This window comes from Equus quagga, chromosome 3 (assembly GCF_021613505.1).
Source record: "Equus quagga isolate Etosha38 chromosome 3, UCLA_HA_Equagga_1.0, whole genome shotgun sequence".
Taxonomy (NCBI): domain Eukaryota; kingdom Metazoa; phylum Chordata; class Mammalia; order Perissodactyla; family Equidae; genus Equus; species Equus quagga.
Window position 1 is genome coordinate 148,587,302 of NC_060269.1, and position 27,580 is coordinate 148,614,881.

At 46.0% G+C, this 27,580-nt stretch overlaps 1 protein-coding gene across 3 annotated transcripts; it reads left to right on the forward strand.

Annotated features, from left to right (window-relative positions):
* Positions 1-16: 16 nt before the first annotated feature.
* On the forward strand, positions 17-26,221 carry ZBTB49 (zinc finger and BTB domain containing 49). 3 transcript variants are annotated; one of them, XM_046656899.1, is made up of 8 exons: positions 17-113; positions 7,167-7,337; positions 9,256-10,358; positions 13,261-13,307; positions 19,489-19,562; positions 21,110-21,192; positions 21,277-21,438; positions 25,073-26,221. In XM_046656899.1, exons 2-8 carry the CDS (start codon positions 7,186-7,188, stop codon positions 25,747-25,749), a joined length of 2,298 nt encoding a protein of 765 aa, XP_046512855.1. In that variant the 5' UTR covers positions 17-113; positions 7,167-7,185; the 3' UTR covers positions 25,750-26,221. The 3 variants fall into 3 exon arrangements, with proteins under 3 accessions (XP_046512855.1, XP_046512856.1, XP_046512854.1); XM_046656900.1 differs by lacking the exon at positions 17-113 and adding an exon at positions 3,481-4,751; XM_046656898.1 differs by lacking the exon at positions 17-113 and adding an exon at positions 4,831-6,249.
* Positions 26,222-27,580: the final 1,359 nt, after the last annotated feature.

Below are 27,580 nucleotides of genomic sequence, written 5' to 3' on the forward strand. Positions count from 1 at the left end.
TGGTCGGGCAGGTTCCGTGGTCGTGCAGGTTCCGCGGCCGGCGGAGCCCGGCGCTGAGGGCTGGGGCGGTGGCGGGGAAGAGGCGACTGCGGGGCGCGGCGCGGCCTCCGAGGGTAAGGCGGCCGCCGGGCCGACCTGTGGGGGTCTGAGGGTCGGCGGAGAGCGGCGGAGTCTGCGCGGCTCGGCCCCGGGAGACCGGTCCTCGGCCTGGAGCCCGCCCGCGCCGCCCCCGGGGCGCCCGCCGGGCCTGCCGCCTCGGTGCACGCCCTCCGCCGCTGCAGGCGAGCCGGGGTCGAGCCTCAGGCTGGCGCCTGTGCCTCGGTCGGCCGCCGTGACAGCGTGCGGTCTTCCGTGCTCGCGGGAGCGGAGCCCTCGGCGCGGGCCCGTCCGTGAGTGCACGTCGCCGTGGTCCGTCCTCTCCGCCCCAGGCAGGGTCTGCGTAGACGCGCCCCGTTGGTGCGCGTGGCCGGAGCGCGGGGCTGAAAGTTGAGCGGGGGGTGAGCAGGGGATCGTGGCAGACGTGAGCCCGGGGCGGGGGCGACAAGGACCTGTCACTCGAGGCGAGCGCGGCGGGCCTGGCACAGAAGGCGTGCTGGTGCCCAGGCCGCAGTAACCGCACGCCGCAGCCAGGGGGCTCAGACGGCGCGCGCGTGCCCACAGCCCCGGGGGCCGCGGTCCACGGTCGCCGTGTCAGCGCGGTGGTCTCTTCTTGGCTGGCAGACGCCCCCTTCTTGCCGCGTCCTCCTAGCGCTGCGCTCGAGCATCCCTGGTGTCTCCGTGCGTCCTGATCGCCTCTTCCTGTAAGGACACCAGTCAGATCTGGGCCCACCCCGACGACCTCAAGTTACCTCTTTAAAGGCTCAGCCTCCAAATGCAGTCACGTCTGAGATGCTGGCGCTTAGGACTTCAACATGTGGATGTGGGGGGACACAGTTCAGCCCGTAACAGAAGGAATTCACCACAGTGGACAAGAAGGGAAATATTTTCCGACAGAGGTGACAGAATGGCCCAGAGGTTTGAAAGCAGGGCGCTGTGCCAGGCACCTATGTGTGCCTCGTTCCTGGTTGCCCTCCCCTGGTTTTGTTTTCATTTGATCCCCCTGAAAACTCAGGGCGGACTCTCTTCCCTCTCTCAGGCCGACTTCACTTGGAGGTTTCAGCAGAGATGTCTCTTCCTCCAGGCAGTTTTCCCCTCACCGTCCTCCCCAAGTTAATTTGTACTTCCCTCCTTTAACGTCCCTAGTACAGTGCCGTACCTGTTTCTCCCGCTAGGCTGGCGCTTCCGGAAGGCATAGATGATCAGATCTGAGTTGTTCACCATCATGGGCTGGGTGTCTGACATACCCTTGGTGTCTATAAAGTTAAGTGAATGATGGGACAACCGAGACAGCCTGTGGAGGGCAGGACACATGTATTGTTCAGTTTATCAACATTCCACCCTCACAAAAACGTCTTGTGCAAATTAGGCACACAGTATCAGTTTAACTGAAGTGGCCCGCCTGGCATCATAGGTCAGTAGAGAGCTGAGACAAGAATCCAGGCTTGTTTGCTTGAAGCCAGTGCTTTTGTCGTTGAGGTTGGGTTGAGGGGTAGAGGACAAGCCATTTGAAAAACATGGTGGCCAGAGGGGAAGGTAGGACCACTCTAAGGCAAGCTTGGTGCTGAGGGGCATGAACTGTGGGCCCTTGTAAACTAATCTATTCTTGGCCCTGCTGAGCAGACTTCCCCAGATTCTCTCCTTTGGTGTTTGACCAGTTGGTGAATTGCTTCACCGAACAGAAGGGCTTTGCTCTAGGAGCCCTCTCTGTAGGTTAAAATTCCATTCTGACTTGTTCCCTCTGGAAGCACCTGTTCTTTCACATCCGTCTAAGCCTTTGTTTGTTCTCTTTTCCTGTATTTCACTTCCTTTTGATGCCATTCGTTCATCTTCCTACCATCACATTCCTGGTATAGATTTGTAGCATTTAGAACAGGAAGATCCCTTGGAGGTTATCTAACCCAGTGGGGGACCTCTCCAGTTTTACAGGTGAGAAAACAGACCCAGAGTCTCCATTCATCCAAAAACTATGTATTGCGCACCTACTGTGTGCAGGGCACTCTTCTGGATACCAGAGATAGGCTGATCAATAAGATAGATGTAGAACACGTCTTGACACCGGAGGTTTTTGCTCCTCGTCACAAAGTCAGTTAGCTGCAAAGATGGAGGAGAGCCCTGTACTCCTTGTGTCACACCACACCACCTTGTGTGCCGCGCGGTCATCCTCAGTGTGCTGTGCCGTAAGGTGCTTATCTGTGGGGTTACCTGGACAATCAGGCATTGGCAGTAGACTAAAGAAGCAACTGATTCCATCCACGGAAAGCCTTTGATCTGCACATGTAACTTGGAATAGTGGGTGAGGGGTGGGCTTTGGAGTCAGGTTCCCTGGGTTGAAATCCCAACTCTGCCCCTCCTTGATTACCTCTTACTCATTAGCTGTCTGACTGTCCTCTCTGTACCTGATCAGGTTATCTCTTGCTGTGCCGTAAACTACCCCAAAACAGTAACTTAAAAATTATTTTATTTTATCTCACATTTTTGTGGGTCTGGAATTCAGGGAGGGCTCCATTGGACAGTTCTGCAGCTCCACATGGTGTCGACTGGACGTGGTGTTCAGCTTGAGGGGGCTGCTCTGGCGAGTTCGCTGTGGCTTTGCTCCCATATCTGGTCCTGGGAAGGGGTGGCTGGAAGGCTGAGCTCCGCGGAGTCTTCTCCCGCCCCCTGAGTCTCTCCACTTGGGCGTCTTACAGTCTGACTGCCAACACAGGCCTTCCAGGGCCAATGTCCCAAAAGATGGAAGGTGGAAGCTGTTAGCTCTTGGGTCCTGGGCGCAGAGATGAGCACAGCTTCACGCCCTTATTTTTGCCTCTTCTGCTGATTAAGGCAGAAGCTGCTCAGATTCGAGGGGAAGAGACCTAGATCCCACGTGTTCCGTAGGAGGAGAGTCGAAGAAGTTGTGGTCGTCTTTAATCTGCCAGGTGGCTCACTGTCCTCATCTGTACAAGGAAGACAGTGGCAGTACCTGTCTTACACTTATTTTGAGAATTAAATGAGTTACTGTGTATAAAAGGCTTAGAATGGTGCTGAGCATATAGGAAACATTTTATAAATATGGGTTACTAGGTACAGGATACATTATTATTTATGCTTGCTATTCATAGGACACAAGAAATATAAGACTGATTCTTTTTCCGGAGCTTTTTATAATATTGGTGAGGAACAGGGTTGACATCATGAAGCAATTAGAGAATTACACTAAATAATATAGAATGGTTAAAATTTTTATGGTCAAAGTAAATTGTGGAATAGTTCATAAATTTGCATATCATCATAACTCTAAGGGTCATGCCAAAGCATTTTTTTCCTTTATCACTTGTGTATAGCTAGAAAATGTCTAAGGTAGATTCAGAATATTTGCTGCATTTTAACATTTAAGTCTGTGGAGGAAGGGTTTATGTTGTGTTTGAATGTCTTTTCTCTTGGGAGACAGCACAGACTCCGGGGTTTAGGAACCAGGACTTAAATCCTGCTTTTGGAACATAGCAGTTTTATGATCGTGAGCAAGTTACTTAAAATCCCCATTTCTTAATTTCCTCACTTGTAAAATGCTGATAATAGGGTTCTTGAAGCTTTGAGTTAATGGATATAATATGCTTAACACTGTGCCCGGGCTTTAGTAAGCAGTCAGTAAATGATAGCTAATAAAAATAAACCAGGAGGCCTTTAGTTTTCAGACATCTGATGGAGCAGGGGTGGGTAACTGATTACTCAGTCATTTGGCTGTTCAGTGCCTTTGAGGACTCAAAGCTGGGGACAGTGCTCCATCACCTGACATAATGCTTCCCTTTCTATATTCTTGTTTTGGGTAGTATAACCCACTCCCAGTGTTTCAGTGTTGCTCTTTATAGGTGACATCATCTCTGGTCCCCATTTTCTCTGAATCCCACTCTGATCTCAAACCTGGAGAGCATGCTAATACCCCAAACTCTACCTAGCAAAAACTAAGCTTTCAGTAAAGAAATAGGGAGACCAGAATAAGTATAGAGCTGGGGGTGACGTGATGGGGGAGGAGTGCTGGAGATGCTGAGTTGAGGGGTCTTACCGTTGGAGATGTTAGCAGCAAGTTGGATATTTGGAACTGGTGGTCGAAGCTAGAGTTTCCAGTTTAGGAGTTGTCTGCTTAGAACGGATGAAGGCCAAGAAGAGATGTGATTGTTAAGGGAGAGAGAAGAGGGCACAGGTGCTGAATCCTAAGGGACGTTCACATTTGGGGGGCTTGCAGAGTAAGAAGTCCAGCGTAGAGCTAGAACACATCAGGGATACAGTAAGAAAACTGGAAGCATCGTAGGGAAAGAGGAGTTTCGAGTTGGAGGTGGGCAGACTACAGTGCCACATGTTGCAGAAAGCTGGGAGGGTGGGACTGAGGACAGGCCGTTATGGGCAGGTCTGTTCAGCACAGTGAGAGCAGCAAAGTTGCGAAATGAAAAAGGAGTCGTGAGAAAGTACAGTGGATGTGTAGATTGCTGTTTTGAAAAATGTAGTAGGAGAGCCTTGGGATGAATAGATATGCCTAGAGGGTGGGTTTTGGTCTCATGTTTTGTTTTCCTCTTCTTCAACATGGAGTAATCTTGGTGTGTTTGTAGGAACTGATGAGCCCGTGGAGGAGAGTGAAGCAATGAAAGGGGTGATGATGGAGCAAATTCTGGCGGAGGCAGGTGGGAATGGGGTCGAGGGGAGAAGGGAAGTTTGCTTTGGGTAGAAGACACACTTCATCCTGTGAGGCTGAAGGGATTGAGGGAGAGGTGAGTGGGAAATTGGGAGTTGAGAAAAGAAATTAAAGGCATCCAGGTTGTATCCAGTTATCCATGGGCTCAACCTTCTTAAGGTAGGGTCACAGTCATTTTTATGGATGAGGGAGACAGACGTGTGGGAGTGGAGAGAATGGAAAAGATTTAGAAGAGCTATTGTGGGGACTGTAGAGGGAGTCAAAAAGACATAAATAGAAAACATTACTAACCATCGTTAATTAGCAACAGAGGTTAGTTAGCATGAATTTTAGTGGTTGAGTATCTGCTACGTGCCAGGCAAAGATGAATAAGGTGGTGCCCTCAGAGCTCACAGCAGAGTTGAAGACACAGATGTTGGAACATAATGACGAGTTGTGTTACAGAAGTATGTATGGGGTAAGATCACAAAACAGTGACCCCAGAGACAGACTTGAGGAGGGACCAACGGGGAAGAGGAAACACGTTAAGAATGTCAGGAGAGGCTTCTAGGAGTGGGAGACGGCTCAGCTGAGCCCTGATAGGGAGAGGGCATTGTCCAGAAGGTGGGAGAGTCAGATGTAAAGCAAGTATTCCCAGGATGGGAACTGTCAGAACCAGAGGCTTTTGGTTGAGAGTGAGGCAGAGGTCTGCAATCCACATACTTCAAAGTCACCCCAGTGCTTACAATGCAGATACCTAGGCCCCACCCTGGACCAAACAGAACTCTGGGCCTGTGTCCTGGAATCTGCACTTTTAACAGGCTCTCCAGGTTTTTCCTGACAGATAACATTTTTTTGAATACTTAATGTGCTAGGCGCTATTCTGAATGTCCATGGGTTCCCACAGTCATCTCAATAACCTGTGAGATAGGATGCAGAAGGTAGGACACGGAAAAGTCTTTTGCCCAAGGTCACATAGCTAAGGAGTAGTGGGCTAGGGCTCAAAACTGGCCAAGAATGTAGCTTGTTTGGGGAGCTGCAGGTAGGTTATTTTGGCCGGCACATAGCAGGACTAATAGGAGATAAGGCAATAATAATACAAATAATAGAAGTAGGGGTTGTATTAGAAAGCTTAGATTTTAGCTTTGTGGTTTAGTGACTTTCCAGTAATGCTGATTACTGAATATTACTTATATAATGCACTGAGACTGAAAGCAAATAAAGCAGATAAAACTACCATTTTAACCACCACAGTCTTGTTCCAGTCTGACTTCATTTCTCCCTGCTATTCATTGTCCATAAATCATCTCTTACTGGACTGAGTTCCTGGACGTCAGAGCCCGTGTCTTACTCATCTGTGTGTCTGACTTGAACTGTTTTATTGAGTTGTGTGTCATGCACTTTTTTGTGTATGTTTCCTTCCCTAGAGTTTAAGCTTCGTGGCGGGGGGACCTGGCGTGTTTTCCTCGTTCTTGTAACCCTACACCCTGGCGCACGGTGGTCAGTCAGTAAGTAGGTGTTGGATGATGGAACTGTCTGTACCCACGTAATGGCTTCCCATCTCATTTGGAATCAAAGTCAGGGATCTTAAAGGGCACTGCAGGGCTCTACGTGGTCTGACCCTCCCCAGCTCACCCCACCCGACCCCCAGCATCTCCTACCACTCTCTTGGCTTCAGCCACAGTCTTGAGCTCAGCAAGCACCTGTCTCAGACCAGTCATGCTTGCTAGTATTTCTGCCCCAGGTACCTGCACAGTTCAGTCTCTTACTTCCTTCAGGTCTCTGCTACAGGAGCTCCTTCTCAGAGGCGTGAATGAATGAATGGACACGCTGCTTTGAGATGCCTCTTTTCTCATTGTCTAGTGGTGGTGATTTATTTTGACTTGTACCTTTTCTCCTCAAATAGGCTCCTAATTTCCTCAACTTCTAATTCAGTGCCTTGTATACAGCTGCCCAATAAATATTGATTTGATCTTATTCACTTGACTTTTTTCTAACTTCGTAAGTGTTTTTATATATATTTTTTTTCATTGAAGTATTCCTAAGTAGAAATGAGAGAAGTGCATATCGTATTCTCATGGTCATGTTCTAGATTTGCACTGTCAAATGCAGTGGCTACTTAAGTATACATTAAGTTAAAAGTTCAGCTCCTTGACCATACCTGCCACATTTCAAGCACTCGGTGGCCACACGTGGCCGACAGCTACCATGTTGAACAGTGCAGATATGGAACATTTTGATCATCACAGATAGTTCTGTTGAACAGCACTTGTCTAGATGCTTAAGAGACAACGTTTTTATGTTTGTTTTAACTGTGACAAGGATTCATGACAGTGAACCACAGATCCATCAGTGGGCTTTGGTGCCATTTAGTTTCCAGTCATGGCATGGAGAATTGCTGTTTGATCCGCTTTCTCTGTTGTAGGTCTCCTGAATGGTTGAGCATGGACCCAGTTGCTACTCACAGCTGCCATCTCCTCCAGCAACTGCACGAGCAGCGTATTCAAGGCCTGCTGTGTGACTGTATGTTGGTGGTGAAAGGAGTCTGCTTTAAAGCACATAAGAATGTTCTAGCAGCGTTCAGTCAGTATTTTAGGTACGTATTTTAGACTTTGTTCTTCTCATTGTGTGGAGAAAAAGCTAGCATGGAAGTATTTTACTACATTTTATTTTCTTCTTGAATTTCACAGCCCTTTTGTAAGGCCTTGTGGGTTTTTTGCTTTTGTATTTAAAGTAGCCTGAGAGGAAGAGAGCCTTTAAATTAAAATATATTTGGGGTTATGGAAAGTGTTTTGGCACTAATTTAATAATTCTAATTAATGTCAGTCTTCTGTATATGTTTCTTATCCTTTCGGGATGAAAAGGTTGAAGAATAGAATTTCTGGTAAGAACTTTTCTGTGATAAGAAATTGGAGAGGGGAAAACATCCTACATACTGTTTTTTGGGTTTTTAAAAAATTAAAACATTTTAGTTTTGGTTTCTCATTTGAGTGTTCTAAGAAAACAGGTTTGAAGTCAGTTTACTTATTCCTATAATCATTATTGCTTATATGAAAGATTTACTTATAAATAATACAAAGCAGTAGTATTTCATTTATTTTAACGTTATGAGAGTTAAGTTTCTACATATATCTTCTGGTAACTGAGATTTATCTCCCTTTAGGCACTAGGCTTCTTTTTTTAGTACCTTTTTTTCCCTAAAATCTATGCCGTTTCACTGCACTAGTAAACAATATATGGAACATGATTTAATCTTTCCTTGATAATCCTGATTCATCAAATTAAACCTCAGCTGCTCTCAGCGCTATAAGGGCACAGTATAATGGGTCAGCTCAGTGAGGTAGCGGTGCCTTCTGTCCCTGTCCAGAATGGCCCCAGACTCTGGCTTGGCTGTTGTCTGTTTCTTCCATCTCCCCAGGATAGTTGGGTTTAGGTGTTGTGGTACATTGGCTGTTGTGAGTTCTCCCCACCCCACTTCTGTTTTGCACTTTCCTTAGGTAAGAGCAGAACTGAAAGCCGTTTTGGCAAAGCAGATGATTACATTTGATAAAATGTCTTCAACAAACTTGCAAGATACTTTACCTTACTGAGCCTGGTGTTTTATACACAGTACAAATTTGTTGTCCTGTGAACTTGACTTGTGCCCAGAATGAAGTGTCTGGGCTTTAAGGTGCCTTTTTTCCTCACTGACTCGTAGGGCTTTTCTCACTGCTGGTTTATGGACCGTTGGGTTGCTGAAAAACCTCTAACAGCCAAATCAATTACTGATTACAGAAGGAGTGTTTATCAGCTATCTAGAGGGGTCAAACTCAGAGACAGAAAGGAGAACGGTGGTTGCTGGGGCTGGGGGTGAGAGGATAGGGAGTTGTTACTGAGTGTAGAGTTTTTGTTGGTTGATGACAAGGTGCTGGAAATGGATGGTGGTGATGGTTGCACAACAATGCAAATGTACTCAATGCCACCGAATTTACCATTTGAGCCACATTTAAGTGTTTAATTTAACATGTGTATATTTTGCCATGATTAAAATATTAAAATTTTTTAAGTGAGCATGTATCCAGGTTTGGGTTTTTTAGCTATTTTTATTTTTAAATGTTTTTAAGGCATTTAGATACGGAATACTTTTGTATGTGTTTTATGACCTGAAATAGATAATTTGTCAGACTAAACATAAATTATTGAAAAATGTGTGTCCTTTAGTTTGCTATACCCTATCTGTGTGCAATTAATAACATATATGGATAATTAGATTTTGAAAAAGAACAATGAGTATATTTCAGAATTTTTCTTTGAGATCTATTTGGAAGGTTGGATATTCAACACACTAATTCATGGATATTGCTTTATTGGATGGCTTGCCACAATTTTTTAAAGGATGAAAACGTAATTTTAAAATCTTGGCATTTGTAGAAGGGTAGTAATTTTGAATATTAATATGAATATTATTTATAAGAAAAAGTTACCAGAATGTATGAATTCTTAACACTGTAAGCAGATGTCCTTTCTTTTATCAGGAGCCTCTTTCAGAATTCCTCAGGCCAGAAGAATGATGTTTTTCACTTGGATATTAAAAATGTAAGCGGCATCGGGCAGATCCTGGACTTCATGTACACTTCTCATCTAGATCTTAACCAAGACAATATACAAGTCATGCTGGACATAGCACAGTGTTTGCAAGTTCAGAATGTTCTGAATCTATGTCACACGTTTTTGAAATCAGCTGCCGTAGCCCAGCCGTCTGGCATGCCTTGTCCCAGTGCCTTCTCCCTGCAGGGCGCCTTGACGGCTGACGCTGGCTGTGTTATGAGTGAGAGCCACCCTGCTCGTTTGCTGCAGGAGTGCTCCGCAGACCTTCAGCACGGCAAAGCGTTGGATGAACCGCATTCTCGCGCTCCACCGTCAGGTCATCCACCTCACTCGACAAGTGAAGCGTCTAAAGAAGCCCCTGGTACTTTTGATGGCAGCTGCACAGAACTGCCTTTCAAACAGCCAAATTGCTACTACAAACTCAGGAATTTTTACAGTAAGCAGTACTATAAACAAGCTACTGGTCCCAGTCACGAGAGAACAATTGAGCAGCCTTTCACCCTCAGCACAGCCACAGACCTCGGTGCCATAGAAAACCAGCCGTGTGCTGTTGGTCATTCCGAATGTGTCCTGGAGTCTGCTGAGCACTTGCCTTCCAACTTCCTGGCCCAGCCTTTGAGTGAATCTTCCGCAGACCCTGTGTCAGACAGTACAGGCCAGCAGCCCACCAAGCAGATGAGGCTCAAAAAGGCCATTCACCTGAAGAAGCTCAATTTCCTAAAGTCACAGGAATCTGCAGAACGCACGTCTGACCCCAAGTCAGATGACAGCTTAACAAAGAGGATTGAATGTGCTCATGAAAATACTGTAGAGAAAGATAGCGGCCAAAGTCCTGCAGAAAAAGAAAGTGAAGCACTCGTCAATTCTGAGCGTTTTAATTGCGCTAATGAAGTGGAGAGGCCGGAAGAGCCTGCGGCGCTGGAGGACCAGTCCCAGACGCTCCAGTCCCAGAGACAGTACGCCTGCGAGTTGTGTGGGAAACCTTTCAAACACCCGAGCAATTTGGAGCTTCACAAACGGTCTCACACAGGTACACTGATTCCGCACCAGGCAAAGGCAGAGGAAGTGACGCAGGGGATCCCACCCCGCTGCCTGCTCCTGTTTTTGTAAGGAGTTTTGCTGTTGCTTGATGACGTCGTTGATATCCACCCACAAAGTCAAGGAGCCTTAGCGACTTTTTATTTTGTATTTTTGGTGATGCCTCTTAAAGGATAATCTTGAAGTTATGTGAATGCTTTTGTAGAGCCGGTTTCACTTTTTATTTTAATTACAGTTTTATCTGATAAACCTTCCATCCCTAAAGTATAGTAATTATTTTGATGCACTCAAAATTTCAAACTAATTCTAAAACAGATAAGCTGTGTTTAGTTGTCTCTGTAGAATTAGATTAAATGTAATTTTTAAAAGCATAGTGTAGTTTAATTCAGACTAAATTTAGCTTGGGTAATTCTAAAAGTTCTCTTGGAAGTGATTTGAAGATCTGATTTTAAAACTTGTGATTCAGGAGGCAAGAGGTAAACTTTTTTTTTTTCTCCCCAAATCCCCCCAGTACATAGTTGTATATTTTAGTTGTGGGTCCCACTAGTTGTGGCATGTGGGATGCCACCTCAACATGGCCTAATGAGCAGTGCCATGTCCGCACCCAGGATCTGAACCCTGGGCTGCCAAAGCTGAGCGCACAAACTTAACCACTCGATCACGGGGCCGGCCCCAAGAGGTGAACTTTTTAATAAGGATCAGCTTTAACCATTTGATATTTTCCAATGAAAACTTTTCCGTTTTGAACATTGAGTTTTCAAAGTTTTCTTACCTTAATTCATACCTCCTCCTCTTTCCACAAAAAGTTTACTTTTTCCAAAAGCTTTTTTAAGTGTTATACAATACATAAACATTATGTTATGCGATACGTATATATTACTTTCCTCCCTGTAATTAGACATGAGGACTCTAATATACATTATAAATTAATGACGGTTGCCTCATGGGCATGAAAAGTAGTAACATGCTGCAGGAGGCTTCCAAAATCACTGCTCTTGAGGTGCTCATGTATTGCGTTTACTGGTGCGACCTTCTGGTATCGCTTTGGATTCCCAGTTTGCTTAGATGTTTACTACCTTGTTGTATTGTTGGGAGACAATTAATATTTGTGAAAGCCCTTTATAAATCCTAATGTATCTGAATATAAATCATTATTATTATTACTAGAGGTTCAGAATTACTCCATACAGAAGGCAGTATCATTGACTCAGTTTTGCCCTGAAAAAACTGAATTTAGCTCATTCTGCTTGCTTAAATTTCCTAGAGCCTAATGATCACTATAATTTTTATTGAGAAACTTGATTGTTTAGCTTTAAAGGAAACAAAAATTAAATCGTTTACTCTGAGAGAATGTCTCTGATTGACAGCAGTCAGACAGTTAGGTGGCAGAGGTGCTTCCTAGGGTAAGTTACTCAATTGAGAAGGGCAGCGGTCCCCAAAGTGTGATCTGGGGAACGCTCTCAGAGAGTCAGTGAGGCCAAAACTACTTCTATCGTAGTATGAGGTGTTACCTGCCTTTTCCTTCTCCTTCTCTCCCAAGTGTCCAGTGGAGTCGGCTAAAGGCTACAGGATGTGTGACGAGGCCACGCGCTGGTGGCCAGTGAAATGTCTAGTCATGTGTTTTAAAAATCACTCAGTTTTCATTCCTAACGTGGACTCTACCCACATATATAGCCCACATAAAAGCCCTGGAGGGGCCTCGATTAAGAGTGGGAAGGGGTCCTGAGAGCGAAGTGTTTGAGGACCACTGGCGTAGGCTTGTTAGCCCTGGTCACTTGTGGGTTTTAGTAAACAGGGACCTCTTTTCCAAACTCTTGTGTCTCATAGTGGAATCTTAACATTATCTATTATCCCCATAATTTCAGACATAAATACAGTCCCAGAATACAGAGTTAATGTGATTGTAATTACTCAGGGTCAGAAGCTCCTCCCTCATCCTGCAGGAAGCTGTTCAACAGTTTCAGGAAAAGATCAAAGTAAAAATATCCTGGCAGGAGCCCAGAAAGCCAGCAAGCTAGTACATCCCAGCAGTACAGTAAGAAGAGAAACGTTGCTATTTTTTAAAGAGGATCTTAAGCCACTTGATTTGAGGGGAATGGGGAAAATGTCAAGTTCTTGGTCTTCAAAGTGTGTTCATTAGGGTTATGTAGATTCAAGGTGGTGCCTTGAAGTATACTTTTGAGCAGATCATTTTCTAGAGAGTGTATTCAGAACTGCTGTGCTTTCTTTGTAGCGGAGTTCCATTCACTACAATGTATTCTATGCCAAAATATAGTTATTCAGTCACTAAAATCAGAGGAGAGGAAGCAGTCAGCAAGGGAGCCCAGCTCCCGGAGTGAAATCTTGTTTCCCTGTTAGTGTGGTTCAGCCACGGCTGAAAGGCAGTGCAGAGGGCCTTTTCCCTGTCCGCTTTCAGGAGGTCCCACCTTGTTTGGGGCATTCCCGTATTTGAGCCTCGGGGGGTGGGAATGCGTCACCCTAGTTCTGTTAGGAATCGCTGGCAAAGTGAAGGAGTCAGGCTGAAGGACAGGCGAACAAGGCTCGTGCTGTTCGGCCAGAAAACTCACATTAGATTGTCACCTGAAGGGGAAGACCGTCCAAAGCCTGGGGATGGTGTGAATGCAAATAAATGAGTTTGATTTTAACATAGGTTTCTCTTTGGAGAACAATTTAACTTTGTAGAGAAAAGTAAATATAGATTTCACTTATCATCTCTGCCTGTCATCTAAGGATGAGTAGTGAGGAGGATGCAGAGAGTCCCAGTTTTCCTACTGTTACGGTAAATGCTCTGTTTTGAAAGGTCGGACACAGGAGATCATCTAAACATTTTAAACAGAAATCATTGTGCCAGTATTACTAATGATTTTACAAGTTGTTGTTTTGTTTTGTTTTAGGTGAGAAACCTTTTGAATGTAACATTTGTGGGAAACATTTCTCTCAGGTGGGAATACTCTTATTTACTGTTAATAATTGGAAACCTGAAACCCAGTGTTTATTTCTATTATAAGTAAGATATACTTTTGGACTTGTGAGAGAAGCCTCTGATGATATTTGTAACTTAACAGACTTCGTACTCAGAAGAAAATAATTTTCAAGAAAACCAATTTCCAGTTCGTTGGGAAAAAATAGCATTTTTGATAAGCATGTGAACTCTCACAATACCTTTTATTCCCCCCATTAATCCAATTGTAGTATACTTCTTCTCTTTCCCGGTAATCCACATTGAGCGTCCACCTGGAGGCTGCAGATTATGCTGGGCTGGATCCAAGACAGATGTCTTCATATTCTTACTGGGACTGTGCATGCGAGAACGTTGGGGAAAAGGCCAAACAGTTTCATTCCCTCCTCTTACTGCCTTTGAGCTGACCTCTGTTAAGATCGTTAGGACATGTATCAATTCTCTCATTCAGCCAGCATCTGTTGGGCCCTTCTAGGGGCTGTGTACTGATCTGGCACTGGACGTAAAGAAACCTAGAGATTTTAGTACTTTACAGAAAATTTTGAAAGTAATAGAATGGCTTGTGGGAACCTACTTTTCCTTCTGAAATGGAAGGTAACCTCATCCGCCATGTGCCGGGAACTGGCATTCCAGAGGTAAATAAGATAGAAGCTGCTCTTGAGCACGTGCGCAGTGCTGCAGAGGAAACAGTCACCGCACAGCTGTTTCTGCACACGGCGTGAAGAGTCCTGTAGCAGCAGCACAGGCCAGTGCGGCTTCACTGGGGCAGGGACCTTCGAGCTGGGCCTTGACAGAGGAGTAGAGAGCTCTGGTAAGGGTTGGGTCGGTAGGCCCTGTGGAGCACAGAAACAGCCAGAGCAGTGCCATCTTTTGACACATTCCCTGTGGGGCCAGCGCTTCCACTTTCCCCTTCATCATTTTCCCATGTCCTAATGTCTTGCTTTGTGTATTAGTCCAGGCCAGGGCCGTGTCTTATTGATCATCCAGGAGAATGCCTAGCACCCACTAAGTGTGCGGGAAGTTTCTGGTGACTGAACAGGCGGTCAGCCCTCCAGCTGCTGCTCTCGTTGAGGCTGTGCTGCTTCATACGAGCCTGGCCTGGGAGTTCCGAACTTGCTTCTAAAGCCAGACAGTCTGGATTTGAATCCTGCCTCTGGCTTATTGCTGTGACCTTGGGCAAGCTACCTGACTTTTTTGGCACTTCAGTTTCCTTATCTGTAAAACAAGGATAAATAATATTAGTGACCCCAATAGAGTGTGTGGAGTAAATGAGTTAATAAATACTTAGAATCCTGCCTGGTGCTTAGTTAGCATGTACTCAGGAAACATCATTATTCCCTATCCTGTTGCCATCACCTCCTTTCTCATGTCTTCAGTCCTCTGCTCTTGCAGATCAGTCTTCCTAAGGCACACCCGCCCCCACCACCACCGTTTTGATCTTACCAGCTTGGCTGTAGTGGGAAAGCATAGGGCCTGGATTAAAGACCATTAATAATTAGCAATTACAACTTCTCTGGGCCTCATTTTTCTAATTCTTAGAATACAGATAATAATCCCTCATGGGGATATTAGGAAGATTAAATGAAAAAATGGACATGAAAGCCCTTTATACATATAAACTGTGATAATAAAAATTTCTGTCCTTTTCTTGCTTGGAACCTTTCCATGACTCTTCCTTGCTAACCAAATAAAGTGAAACCCGACATTCAAGCATCTCGAGTCTGCCCTCAGCCTCCTCACCGGCCTTGATGCTGGGACCCACCCTCAGAGGTTCTGACTCTGTTGGTTTGGGGTGGAGCTCGAGTGGCGGTGTTTTTTTAACACAGCCGTTTTGATGTCCAGCCCTGTCCACTACTTCAGACCTTGTCCTTCATTTCCCTCCCCAGTCCCACCGAGGGCAGTCCTGAATGATGGACACTGCAAAAATCCTCTTTTCCTCTGTGTTGATGTCTGTATTTCTGTCAGGTTTTTCGAATGTAGAGTTATGTATAATTATGGTTTTCAGCTGTATATTGCTGTTTTATTTCATAGTGAAATGATGAAATTTTTGTGAACAAGGACTCTAAAAAAACTTCATTCAACAAGTATTTGTTGCAAGCCTACAGTGTCCAAGAAGTTCTGCCTTGTGCTGGGGACAAAGCCTTCGAGAAGCTCATTGTTTATAGGAAGAAACAGATGTATAAATGAAACATTGGAAGTGCTGTGACAGAAATATGTACAGGGAACAGCATGGGAGAGAAAAGAAAGTTGTCATTTCCACCTGGAAGGAGTGGTGTTTGGGGTGGGATGAGGCTGTGAAATGTATTAAGAGATTGCTTAGGTGAGCCCTGAAGACAAGGAGGCGTTTGATAAGCCTGGAAGCCTCTGGCCTCCCAGGTCCAGGGGGCAGTCAGTAGTCTTTACATAGGCGTGCTTAGTAAATAAGGCCCACTAGCCCGTCCTTCGCCTTGAGCCGACCTTCATTTCTCATATGAACTGGAATAAAGGTTTCTGGTTCCAGTGGGTTGGAATGGTCCCATGTAGTTGCCAGTGTTTTCTTTGGTAGAAGAGAGTTTGTAAATATTTTCCCTTCTGGAAGATTCAAAAGTTAGAAAACAGATTTACCAAGAAGAATTAATCTTTTATGCTGTTTACTCAATTTAGTATTTAGTGGGGTTAGTCTTTTTAAAAAGTTCACCACCACCTTAGTGATGAGTCAGCAAGCAGGATAAGCCTGGGTCGTGACAACAGAATGCACGTGAATTACTACCGTTCTGGGCACTTTCCATGCCCCGACCTCAGGAAGTCGGAGTCACGCCGTCCTTCAGAGTACGAGTGAGGCTCCGTTTGGAGTGACGTCTCCTGTGCAAAGTAGATCCTGGACCGTTCAGTGCATCCAGAGGAGAAAACCAAGATAGGACAGGTCTGGAGTGCCTGTCCCATGAGAAACAGGAAGAGAGAACCTTGATGCTTTTTGCTGTCTTTTGGGAGAGGAGTAGGGTTGTTTGTCTCTCTAAGGAGTCGGAAATAGAAGCATTGAGCAGCTGGTGCACAAAGACGCATTTGAGAGGGCCGGTGTCCTGCCAGGAGCGCTGCTAGGACACTGCTAGGAGTGGGGCGGCTCCTGTGTCCTGGAGTGAGTGAAGGGTGCTGCCTTCTGGAGGAGGCTGCTTAGCGATATGGTTTGCAGGGCCCTGATGCCAGAGGTGGCAGAGTTTCGTCCCATCTGTGGTGAAAATGCAAAAGTAAGAATATTTTAGTGAACTTGTCCTAAGTTACGAAATTTTCAACTCCCAGCTGATATTTCCCACACTTTCGGTGTTAAATGTCATTTTATTAAAAATAATGATCATTGTTATCTAGGTGACATCTCTAAGTTAATCTTCAGATTTTTTTCGCTTTTAAAGTCTTAGAACTCCTGAACTCAATGACTTTTAAGATCTGAGTTCCCTTTTATCACCAAAGTTTTATGGTTCCCTGACTATTTTTTATATAAACCACCATCTGCTATTGGAAGAGTTCTTGTAGAGAATATATGCTTGGTTTGATCATATTTAAATACTGCTGTTCAACTACATATTAGGAGTTTATTTTTAAATTTACGCTGCCAATCAAATGTTAGTTCTTTTCTACAACAGAGTTTTTCAGTTGAGAGTTCTGGTAACTCCATCCTAATTTAAAATGGTATTTGCTTAGAAAGAGTAGAACTTCCTTTGCTGCAAATGTCCTCTGGCACCTCAGCAGCATGAGCTGAGTTAGCGTCGGTCCCAGCTGGAGGGCTGAGGCCGGCTCTCTCCTTCCTTGAGCCTCCGTTCCGTCTCTGTAACTGTGAGCAATGCTTCACCAAGGACATGGTGATGACAATGTGAAGTCCTGTTTGCAGCTGCTTACCGAAGCGCTTCATTCCTCAGTAAGCTCTTAGTAAATGACAGTTTTCAGGGATCAAACTGCAGATCATCTCTGAGATGTGGTCTGTGTACTGAAGATATAATTAGTGCAAAAATATATCAAAGTTTGGCAAAAATAGACACACTTGACTTAAGGTCAAATAATCTGGGCCCCAGTTTGCTATGTAATTTGGTATAAATTATCTGAATGCATTATTGGACTTTTGTGTCTGAACCTTTCCATTATTTAATCTACTTTTACACTATTTCTCAGACTAATATGTGCTCCTTTATCTGGGGGAAAGATAATTATTTTCATTATACGTTTCCAGTATTAAATAGCTAAAGAAATTATACAGTGCTTTACTACTGCTTATTATAGTATTAGGTGGAAGACCTTCCAATTATATTTGCTTTGAAAACAAGCGATCGTTATGCTTTATTTAGAAAGGAAAAATGCAGTGTTGGTACGAATTGGCTCAGAATGCGTTTCAGTCGTAATACGTAGTTTGCAAAATAACTTGGAACAAGAGGGATTTAATCTAACAGTTGAGCAGATGGTGTTATTTAAATTGTTACGTAACTGATGAGCTTTTCTGAAATTTGGAAGTGGCTGATTTAAAAGAGTCGGTGTGCATTATCTGAACTCCAGTGAGCTGTCTCCTGAGCGGCAGAGTGACTGCGTCTTAAGGAGCAGTCAGCACAGGCCAAGTTACTCCCAGAAACGTGCACATCCAGGTTTTCCCCTCACAGAAGACGAGAGTTTAGACTCACACAAGCTAATATTAATTTCTGTCCCAGCCATGTAACTAGAACAGCTAGTTTATTTATCTGAATCTCAGTTTTTCATTTAGAAAACAGAAAAAGTGATTACTAAGGGAAACTGGTGACGTGTGTAAAGGTCTCAGTGAGCCAGAAGTATTTTGCTGTGGACTCTTGCTGCTTTCTTATCATTAATGGTTATTCTGTTGAAAGCTGGGTATTTCCCAGTGTTCAGCCAAATTCCTTCTCTTTGGCTGTCTAAAATGAGCCAGAGTGTTTCCTGAGCCACATTTATCATATTCTGAGGTGTAGCATCTAACCCAGTGTTTCCCAGAGTCTCATAGACAGAAAGAATCTTCTGTGTTTTGTAACATAAAATCCAGACAACTTTCGATATATCTGTAAGTTTCCACTCACAGGTGGACTTCGGACCCATCTTCAAGCCTATAACCACGAGCTGTCTTTGCATTTTATTTAAAATGTAGTTTACACATTTACAAAGCCAAGTTTATTAGTTGAGTATTACTGTTACTTCTCCCCTTTGGGCTTAGTTTGTCCATCCTACCTGCACATTATTACCCTGGGGTGTATTCATTATTTTCATTGTTTTTGTAACAAAACACTATAAAAAATTGTGTGGGAAATGACAGATTGAGACTATTAACTTAAATTTAGCAATGGAAGATTTTGTTTCCAAATTGTAATTTGAAACATTAGCCAGAAGCTTTTTTAATATCTGAGGGCTTTGCAATTTTAATTTCATTGTACTTTAGGCAATTTAATATTGATTTCCTATTGATGAGTACATGGGAATCTCTTTTGTGATATCCGTTTAAATAAGTTATTCTTTGTAAAATGCTGCTAGTTGCAGAAATGAGGAGCATAAAAGGCCCACAACTGAGTGACGCCTGTGACTCTCCTGATTTACATCTTTGCACAGAAGTTAGAACGACAGACCTGTCAGGCAGGACGCCTGTGCTACCAGGGGAATAGTTGTTGGAAATGTCTTACCTTCTTTATGAACAAAGCATGTTTTTAGGAAGGAACAATGAATACTGAAATAACCAAGAAGAAGCACTACTTTGTTTTTCAAATGATGCTTGCATGTAGATGGTTCAAATTAAAAAATATACAAAGTGAAAGACATCAAGATCTGCTTAAAATACAAGCTTAGTGACCACCAGCACAGCCTCCACAGCATGTTGGGCCGCTTTAAGAGAGAAGCAGCGCAGTGCTGCCTGAGCTGGGCCGAGCCAGGCTCACACAGGGCTCGCACAGAGCACGTTCACTCAGGAGCACAGAATGGAGGCGCATCTGTGTTCTGCAGATTGCTGGGCAGGGACCCCTCCCCAGGGTTAGAATCGGCCGGTGCCCGATCGCCTTGCACGTGGCTGCTTCTGAGTTGTGCTTCTGTAGTCTTCGTTTGGAATTTGCAATGGAACCTGACTAAGTCTGTCAGTTTTCCTTTTGAATTTTTATAACCTTTTAAAAAAAATTTTCATTATTGGTATGCTTTTTCTTTTCCATTTTTGCAGGCAGGTAACTTGCAGACTCACTTACGTCGGCATTCTGGTGAAAAACCGTACATCTGCGAAATCTGTGGAAAGAGGTCAGTGCTGGGCTCGTTCTTCCACGTGTAAGGAACAGCTCTAGTCTGGGTAGCTCTGAAAGTCAGTGTTCTCTGAGCTGCCCGTGGGCTTACCCTCACTGAGGGACACAGGTAAAGTCAAACACTCTGGCTTTTCTTGTGACACAGATGAGAATGACAAAAAGAAAAAGAAGTCTTAATTGAAAGAAAGAAAATCTGGGACACAAGTCTCAGGAAAAGGGATTTTACAGGAAATAATTATTTTATACTAAAATTACTATTCATTCCAAAAATGTGTATTCAACTAGATGAAAGTGCCCACGGAGGAGAGTGGCTAGTAGGGAACGTGAGACTTGCAGCCTGAATGCTAGACATCAGCAGAGAGGGCACGAGGAAGGGCGCCAGCCGGACCGTAAGCGGGGCTGTGAGCTCAGCAGGAAGGAGCGAGCTGACCCTGAGGGCTGGCTGGGGCTTTGACTTGGGAAGGAAGAATTGACATGGCAACAGAGTCGCATTCTGGAGATGGAATGCACATGTGGAGATGGTCCCCCCTAGGTGCACACAGGCCTCCGCTGTGGACCCGTCCCCTCACTGGGGTCATTTGGCAGGAGTCCACATGCTCTCATCTGATAGTTGTGCCAGGACAACAGGCATCAGTCAGGACGGTACCAGTCACATAGCATGTTATTCATTCATCTGTTTAACCAGTCACTCATTCAACATTTATTAGGCACCTGCTGTATGCTAAGTGCTGCGAGGAAAACGTAAAAATAAAGAGTACAAATTCTCTGCCTTTGATAAGTTCGTACTCTAGAGTATGGGGGAAAGAGATAGCATGGGCACCATTAAAGTCAGAGTCCTCTGAGGCACATACCTGGGACACCAGGGAAGAAGCAACTCTTGATCCAGTTGCAGGAAAACACTTGTCTCTGCAGATGGTAGAAGGCAAAGAGGGGAAGCTCCCCAGCCAGCATGTCTCTCTGACTGCCGTGGCTGCCTGCATGCGGGCCCAGTGCGCTGCCCAGGGAGCGCTGCTCGCTTCACGGCCAAGCCGCGTAACCCCTGCTGCTCCAGCTGCTGCCACTTCACTGTTGGTCCCTGAGTGTCTGGATTTGTGTGGTGTTTTAAATGTGAGCCTCTGAACTCCACTTAAAAGTAAGGCATGCATTTAAAATCATATCTACATGCAACATTTTCCCCCAAAATATAACATATCATTGTGTGATCAAGTGTGGCAGACAGGAAAGAGCATAGGTTTTCATATTCAAAGGCCTGGATTGGACTTACTCCCTGAGTTGAGTTAGTGACCATCTCTGAAGAAGAAAGACTAATGAAACTAGGTAGAAAATAATGTTTTAAAAACGAAACATTTGCATCGTTTTCTACTTTCCTTTAAAAAAGAGCAAAAAGTAAAGATTTTTAAAAATGCATGTTTCAAGTGAAATCAGGCCACTTCTGATTACTGAAGGAGTGTAGGAAGCAGTTCACCTCCGCTCTCAATGACTTGCAATTATAAATTTGCAGTAAGGTAGAAAGGCTCTTAATTGAATTTCCAAATTATATTACAGGTTTGCAGCCTCTGGTGATGTCCAACGTCACATCATTATTCACTCAGGAGAAAAGCCACACTTGTGTGACATCTGTGGTCGAGGTATAGCTGAGTGTTTTTTTCTTGAAGATTACTGATTCCAACGTTCTCAGTCCTTCAGCTGAACACCTGTCGTGGTCTCTCTAGGATTTAGTAACTTCAGTAATTTGAAGGAGCACAAAAAGACGCACACGGCTGATAAAGTGTTCACCTGCGATGAATGCGGAAAGTCTTTCAATATGCAGAGGAAGCTGGTGAAGCACAGAATTCGGCACACGGGTGAGCGGCCGTACAGCTGTTCTGCCTGTGGTAAGTTTCTGACCATTCCACACCAGGCGGTCAGCTGGGCATCCCTGGTGTGGGAAGGGCGCTGGTCTTCATGCCTGCTCTGTCATTGGCTGTTTTGGAGTCTCGAATAAGTCTTCCCTTTTCTCATAGGTAAATGGGAGTGACGCCGTTTCTTTACCACTCCATGTGGTCTTCTCTCATTCCGCCTTCACATATCAGATGTTTGTTCAGTGTCTCTGAGGTATCAGGAGCTGTCTGCAATGCTCCAGGTACTCAGATGACTGATAAGGAGTCCCAGGTGCTGCGAGCTCCTGGTCCGTGTCTGTGGGGCGTAGGCAATTGGAAGAGTCGGGAAGAGCGTGCTGTGCAGCAGCAGGTGCCAGAGCACAGCAGCCCAAAGGGCAGGGTGCGGGAGCTGCAGGTTTGTCCGTCCTGCTGGAGCATCGGGAGCACGCGGTGGGGCCAAGAGGGAAGGCTCCGTGAGATCGTGTACAGTCAGGCATTGCTTAACGACCGGGATACGTTCTGAGAAATGTGTCGTTAGACGATGTCGTCATGCAAACATCGTCGAGTGTATTTACACAAACCTGGATGGGATAGCCTACTACAGACCTAGGCTCTCTGGTACTAATCTTATGGAATGCCCGGCGTTTATGTGGTCCATCGTGGACCAAAACGTCGTTATGCAGCGCATGACTGTAGTGTGAAACAAAGGGCATTTCTCCGGGCATTTGACGCATCGGTGAAGTCATCAAGGAGGGCGAGGCAAAGCTGGCGGCCCTCGGTTTCAAGGGACATTACTGCACAGATGAGGACATGGGGACTCTGAGTTAAGCCATCCGCTACCTGAGATCACAGAGAGTTGGAGCCTCTGAAGAACCGGGGGCTGGGGAGGGGAGTGTGCATGCACATATGTGCCCCTGACAAGTACTAGACAATGCAGATTGAATCATGGGTGAATAAGTGAATAAACATTTTTATGATTTCCTGTTTAGAACAAGCGGGGAAAATGCTCAGAGTCCGGCTGTGGCTCCTTCTAATTGTAGTTGGTATCTGAAATAGGGCAGGACTTCTGGGATGTAAGCAGAAGGCAGCTTTGTTTTTATCTCCTGGATACAGATTTAGGCAACTCCCTGACTATTCTGATCACTTTTAAAAAATAAAATTGCATCGCTTTAAATCATGAATGCAGTCTCAAATCACTAATTTAAAGTGTCAGTTCCAAATTATTATTGCAACTGTCAACTTGATTTAAGGTTAAGTTTTCTCTTCCCTCCCCAGCTGGGACCTGCCGCTGGCTAAGACGCCTGTAGGGGAGGAAGCCAAGCGGGACCCTCTCTTCCCCACCTTAGGCTTCCACCGCTTCCCCACCTCACTAACCATGGTTTCTGACCCTGACGAGGCCAGCTTGGGGGGAAGTGGGAAAGGGAGCAGGAATATTCTTACATAACAGCTTTATTGGGATACAATTCCCATACCATAAATCTACCCATTTAACGTGAACAATTCAGTGGTTTTTGGTATAGTCACAGAGTTGTGCAACCCTCACCACAGTCTAATTTTAGAACACTTCATCGCCCGCAGAAAGAAACTCTATACCCATTAGCAGTCACTCCCCATTCCCAGCCCCCCGCCATAGGGAACCGTTAGTCTACTTTCTATCCCTATAGATTTGCCTATTCTGGACATTTCATATAAATGGAGTCATGCAAGATGTGGTCTTTTGTAACTGACTTCTTTCGCTTAGCAAATCTGCTGTGGACATTTACAAGTTCACATGTGGATGTATGCTTTCATTTTCTTGGGTTCAAAAGACAGGTTGTTTTCAGATGGCTTCGCATTCTGGGCCGTGTAAGGTAATGCTTCTCCCTCTCCCTCCTCCCCGCTCCCCTGCCTCCCCACTCCCTCCCTCCTTCTCTCTCCCTCTCTCTCATTCTCTCATTTCCTGCTCCTTCCAAAGACAGCCTTCCCTTCCCTTTTCCTTCCCGCAGCATTTTACTGCACTAACATGCCGACTCGCATTTTCCTCCAGCTGGACCTTCTCCCCCAGCCCTTGGTTTTGTAGCAGATTACTCCGAGGAGCCTTTCTCTGTTGAGGGTCTCGTGGCCCCCTGGGCAGCCCTCTCAGGCCGGATTTAAAGCACCCCAGGCGGCTCTCTTGCAGGCGTGACCCTCACCCGATGTGGGAACCACTCCTGTTCTGTGCGCCAGGGCCGCAGGCCTCGCCACTGCAGAGGGGACCCTCTCTGCTGCCCCGTGGCTTGCTCGATTTTCCCTGCAGGAGGCAGCAGCCACTCCACTCTGCCCTCATGGCGGGGACACGTGTCGAGCCTGCACCCCTGTCTTGACTTGAGGGATAAAGGAGAGACACCTGCCACACTCCTCCCTTGGTGGGAACTCGACTGTGGCTGAACTTCACACGTAATAAGGACCCTCGACATGCTTGTCGTCTTTCCCCAGTAATTCCGCTGTTGAGAATGAATCTGAAGGAAACAATGAAAAGAATGAGGCTAACTGAACATCAAGTAGAGTAGGAAGCAGGTAGAAACAGCCCAAATGTGCAAGAAATAGAGGAGCTTAGGCAGCTTCTAATCCACAAAATGGCGCTTGTCTGAATAAACATATATTATACGTATGTTGTAAAGACAGTGCAGTTAACTGTAAAAATGCTTTTACTATAGTGTTAGGTGAAGGAGACTGAGCCTGACGTTGTGGGCAGAATGTGGAAGTAAAAACAAAGAAAGAGTTAGTGCCGTAGCTTTCAGTATTTTTTATGTGGGAAAAAGCCACATTTTAACACATGTGCATTGATGTCTAGTTAGATTGTTCAAAGGCTGTTTTTTTGTGAATGGCCCACCATTGCTGGACTGGGGCTGGGTGGGTAAGAATTCAAATATGGTGACACGTGGATAAGTGAGAAGTTCTAAATGTGAGTCCACATAATTGTGAAGTTTGTTCGCAGACCTTTGTAGTATATCATGACTTCTGTAAGGTTATTTATTGATTTTTCTCTTCTGATCTTCTTACCTAATCCAGTCATGGAAATAGATCCCCTATCTTTATCATACACACAGAGAAAGGAAATAGAACTAGAAGAGGTGTACATAAAATTATGTTAAACGATGAGTACAGAAGTACCTTTAGCAGAGATGTTTCTAAATTATAGATTGGCTGTGTTGGATTTATGGAAATTTAAACGAAACTGACAGGGCTTCCCAGCACTGCCCAGGCCGGCAGGGACAGGCGCCCGGCTCACCCAGCACTGCGCGGGCCGGCAGGGGCAGGCGCCCGGCTCACCCAGCACGGCCGGCAGGGGCAGGCACCCGCACCCAGCTCACCCAGCATGGCCGGCAGGGGCAGGCACCCAGCTCACCCAGCACTGTCTGGGCCGGCAGGGGTAGGCATCTGGCTTACCTAGCATGGCATGCCTGTTCAGGGAGACAGAGTCTCTAGAAGGCTCGCTCTGAGGTCCCCAGAACCAAAAGGCTGCAGGTTGGAGGGGCCTGTGATGGGAGAAGCACGGAGTAGTCCTCTGGGTGAGCAGGCAACGGCAGGGCTCAACGCGGCTCCTGTTAAAGCAGAATCGTTGTGTTTTAGAAGGGGAGGATTCTTCCACAATGCCCTCTTCTCAAAGGATCTCTTTTTCTTTTTCCAGGAAAGTGTTTCGGGGGTTCAGGTGACCTCCGCAGGCACGTCCGCACTCACACTGGGGAGAAGCCATACACGTGTGAGATCTGCAACAAGTGCTTCACGCGCTCTGCCGTGCTACGGCGGCACAAAAAGATGCACTGCAGAGCCGACGACGAGGGGCAGGACGCCCTGGAGGAGTTCACGCAGGCCATCGAGACCTCTGATCTGGAGAAGTCTCAGAGCTCAGATTCTTTTTCCCAAGACATGGCTGTGACTTTGATGCCCGTGTCTGTCAAGCTCCCTGTCCACCCAGTGGAAGATTCAGTGACAGAATTTGACAGTCACTCTGCCGGCTCCTACTGTAAGTTCCGCTCGATGCTCCAGCCTCACGGAGGCGGTGACCAGGAGAAGCTCAGTTTGGATCCTGTTAAACTTGGGAAGCCCCAGATGCAGCAGGCCCCGCATCAGGCGTACGCTTACTCGGACGTGGACGCCTCAGCCAGCGACGAGCCGCTGCAGGCCGACGGCATGGCCATGGTCCGCTCGTCGCTGGCCGCTTTGGACAATCACTGCAGTGACCCCCTGGGCAGCCGAGTGTCTGCCACGGCTTACAGGAACTCCGAAGGGCAGTTCTTCTCCAGCATGACTCTCTGGGGGCTGGCGATGAAGACGCTGCAGAATGAAAACGAGCTGGAGCAGTGATGCCCACCGTCCGTGGTGCTCAGCATCAGAGGCATTTTCTGAGTTCAGCAGCCTTGTATCAACGCTCCAGGAGAGCCGCTTCCCTGTGACAGCCCCTTCCGGGCAGCCTGAGAATGGTTGGACCATTTCCTTCCTGATGCTGGCTGATAATTGGAAGCATCTTGAGCTCGGGGTTGGGAAGAAAGGCCGCTGGCTCCCCGGGGGAGCAGGCACGGGAGTGGACAGCTTGCGTCCCAGAAGCCAAAGGCTTGAGAGACCGTCTCACTGACTTGCGCATGGGAGGGTGCAGACTTTGGGTCAGCTGCTGTACAATTTGGTCATGTTAAAGGGAAAAATATGTATATATATGTAAAATACGAATGTTATTTTTGCATTTTTACATAATTGAAATTTGTAGCATTTTGTATTTTTATTTACACAAAGATTTTATTTGTATATGAAACTCATGCTATAATTTAATTTGAGTAAAGGAAACTTGCCTTTCTATATAATGTTGTGTGTTTTCTCCAACATCATTATTAATCTAAAGACTGTAGTGGTGTAAAAATGAACGTCGTCAAGGGGCTGGCCCCGTGGCCGAGTGGTTGGGTTCGCGCGCTCCGCTGCAGGCGGCCCAGTGTTTCGTTGGTTCGAATCCTGGGCGCGGACATGGCACTGCTCATCGGACCACGCTGAGGCGGCGTCTCACATGCCACAACTAGAAGGACCCACAACGAAGAATATACAACTATGTACCGGGGGGCTTTGGGGAGAAAAAGGAAAAAATAAAATCTTAAAAAAAAAAAATGAACGTCGTCGAGGGCTCCCCTGCAAGGGTAAGTCCTGGTTTCAGTCGGCCATCCCGGGCCAGTGGGCCTCAGAAGCTGTCGGAACAGAGCCTGAATCCTGCCTGCCGTTTACTGGTTAGATCGTGGCAAGCTGCTCACCCTCAGAATCTTCTCTGGGTTTTGTTTTCTACAGTATGATATGAATACCTTCCAGCATTCATATAAGGCTCACATGGTCCCATCATGCTCTTGAAAAATCCCTCCCCCAGGTTCGGTGGCCTGACTGGCCTTCCCCTCACCTTGGCTGCAGCCTTGCTGGCCTCTGAGAAAATGAGGTGCGTCCTTAGCTCTCGCTAGAATGTAGAAGTGAGATCAAGCACGTGAAAATGCAGTTACCTGTATGGCGCAACGCAAGTTACTTGCCTATAAAACTGCTTCCCCAGAGGACCACAGTGTTTGAAAGCACCCCCAAAAGCTGTCATTATCAGCTCTAACTCAGAAATATTATACCGACGAGAGAAACACGGGCAGGTGAAGATTTTCGTGGAAAAACCGCATGGTTGCAGAGTAGAGTATCCACTTTGAAGTCAGCTTCAGGGTCAACTCCTGGCTCTCCCAACCGCTCACTGCACTGAGTCCTGCAAGGCTGGTGCGGCAAGCATGCATTATCCCTGCTTACAGGTGGAAGGACCGAGGTTCAGTGGGTACAGGGACCTGCGCAAAAAGGTGCAGCCTCTAAGGGCAAGAACCTAGGTCCCTGGGTGTGCTGGGAGGGAACTTGATGTGTGGTCCTCTCACGTGTGTGGTAACCCCTCCTTCCTCCCACTTGTCCTGTTTTCACCCACTGCCCTGCCTCTTTCCAGCTCCTCCCTCTCCCGTACCCCAGCCCCAACAGCTCCTCATCCGCACTAGGACTACAGTCCATTGATCCACTCATCTTCTCACTGCCCTTCGCGCCCCTCATGTCCCTGTCCACCTTCCCAGGCTAAACCCCATGGCCCACCATGCACTGCTCCACCCTCCAGCCTCTATCCAACTTACCCAGTAAACCTCTGACCCTGCCC